Raw genomic sequence first — 2,208 nt, forward strand, 5'->3', positions numbered from 1 at the left:
AACACTTCTCCCTTCCCTTAACACTGAAGTGCAAGACACTAAATCCCCTAGCTGAGCCAGTGGAGTTGTTCATTGACTGGTATAACTGTGTCACACTATGTTTGAACTGTGCAGCCTCTCAGTGTGAATGTTTGTAACTGTTAAAGACAAGGAGTGGAATACAAGTACAGTATTCAGGTTACCTTGCTGGGATAATAATGGGTATACAAAAAGATAACATGCACCTGCTAATTGTGGTTATACCATGTATGTAAGATTCCCAGAGTTAAAGTGCAGGAATTATTATGTTTATTAATATCCTAAAAATTTACAAAGTTTGGGACTTATTTTATACAGTCTATGGTTAGGACATAGTAGTAGCTTTGTTACAGTTAGGCTGAAACGTCAAGGCCATTTAAAAATTGTGTACTTTTGTGGGCTGTCTGTGTGGTTCCAGCAATTAGGAAACTTTATCACATTATTTTAAACCCAAAAAGTTTTCAGTTCAGCCTTCAACCAGATGAAATCAGATTTTTTTAATTTACCTGCACTATAACAGGGAAACCGTGGGTCCTGTGTCCTCTGAAAAATAAGGAAACATCTCTCATACTCCTCCCAATTAGCTCATTTACCATACAGGCCCAATCAAACTCAGGCACAGTACAAAGTAATCATACCTAAATTTACCTTTAGGCCCAAAGAGGGTAAAATATCTTCAACCTATAAAAGTCAATTTTAATGTTAATGTGAAGTGAAAATAGGGAGAAAATTGAAGGGTTTTTAAATTACAGAAATCAATTTATACATCGTAAACACCTTGATTAATGTCAGTGACTACTGATGTCTTGATGATAGAATAACCAAACAAATTTTCCCCCACTCTCTTTTTATTTTTTTTCTCGCAGGCCTACTCTGTCTATGATGAAGAAATTGGTTATTGCCAGGGTCAGTCGTTCCTCGCTGCTGTTCTCCTGCTACACGTGAGTTAACTTTTCATCTATCCATCCACTAAGCCTGCCTTCTCATGATCAGGAAAATGCACTAGATAGATGACTAGATATATACAGCACACACACACACACAAAGCACAAAAACTTGCTTCTGGTGCTTTTTCATTGCCACATGCTTTTAAAATAAAAGCTCTTGGGAGCACTTGGAATGTTACCTTGATGTTACAGACTGTGTTTAAGGACAGAAGTCAAACTAATTATTAAAAGAAAGAAGAAAAAAAATGTCAGCAGTTGTGCAGCTACACCTACACTTCTCCGCTCTAATGAAACCAAGTCTGTTGGTGTAATAAAGCAGAGCTGAGACAATATGAGAGAGTAAATGTAGGCTGAGAGGAAGACAGACAGAACATCTCTGGCTGGCTGCTGGAATGAAAACACTTCATAGCCGAATTATGTGGAGAAATAGAGGGAGTGATGAATGCAAAAGAAGGTAAAGCTGAAAGCATAAGACCAAAACAGCAAGAAATAAGGAAGTTAGGAAAGAAGTGGACAAGACGCTCCTTCACTCTCACAAATTTATTTCTAAGGTCACTGACAAACACATATTTCTTAAAGAACTCCTTCTCTACAGTAGATACTTGTCCACATACACATTTAAGCATTGTTTAGTGTTTCTTGTCTGTTCAAAATGTGTTGCAACTTGTAAAACACACCTGAAACGTGTATTTGAGGAAGGTGTTAAAAGACAGATGGAGGAGAGACAAGAGGAGCAGACACATGGAGGCGGGAGGCCCAAGTAGAGTTGGAAGTTTGGTTAAGGTCCAAATAACAAGGGCAGCAGAGGTTAAAGAGGAGGAAGACGGAGGAGGTGGGGTGAGGAGAAATGGTAGAAGAGTTGTGAAGGAAAGCTATGTATGAGTTTGGTAATGACACAGCATGGTGTACAGAGGAGAGAACACAGGAGTGGAACAGATATGAGAGTGCAGGAGAAGGAGGAAAACAAGAGAAAGTTATGGAGGAGGAGGCTTTAAAGGTGAAGAGGAGAAGGGGAGAGATAAAGTGGACAGCAACAGTAAAAGAAAGAGAGGTTATACAGGAGAAGAAGGCAGACAGGTTATAGAGAAAGCAGGGAGAGGTTATAGAGGAGATGTCAGGAATATTAATAGGGCTTCAGGTTTACCTGCAGAAGCCCATTCAGCCCCAAACACATACTGTCACTCTGATTAAATATCACCTCACAGAGAGTGTGTGTGTGTGTGTGTGTGTGTGTGTGTGTGTG

At 39.5% G+C, this 2,208-nt stretch overlaps 1 protein-coding gene and 1 long non-coding RNA gene across 2 annotated transcripts in view; one reads left to right on the forward strand and one right to left on the reverse strand.

Annotated features, from left to right (window-relative positions):
• LOC116695732 (uncharacterized) overlaps positions 1-1,080 on the reverse strand; it is a 12,919-nt gene extending 11,839 nt beyond the window's left edge. The window contains exon 1 of the long non-coding RNA XR_004333543.1: positions 1,069-1,080. This is a non-coding gene — a long non-coding RNA (uncharacterized LOC116695732). The remainder of the gene's footprint in view (positions 1-1,068) is intronic.
• The window catches only part of rabgap1l (RAB GTPase activating protein 1-like), a 121,299-nt gene that overhangs the window by 79,072 nt on the left and 40,019 nt on the right, over positions 1-2,208 (forward strand). The window contains 1 exon segment of the mRNA XM_032526143.1: positions 885-959. Coding sequence (XP_032382034.1) covers positions 885-959 — 75 coding nt within the window.

Source organism: Etheostoma spectabile, chromosome 9 (assembly GCF_008692095.1).
Source record: "Etheostoma spectabile isolate EspeVRDwgs_2016 chromosome 9, UIUC_Espe_1.0, whole genome shotgun sequence".
NCBI lineage: Eukaryota > Metazoa > Chordata > Actinopteri > Perciformes > Percidae > Etheostoma > Etheostoma spectabile.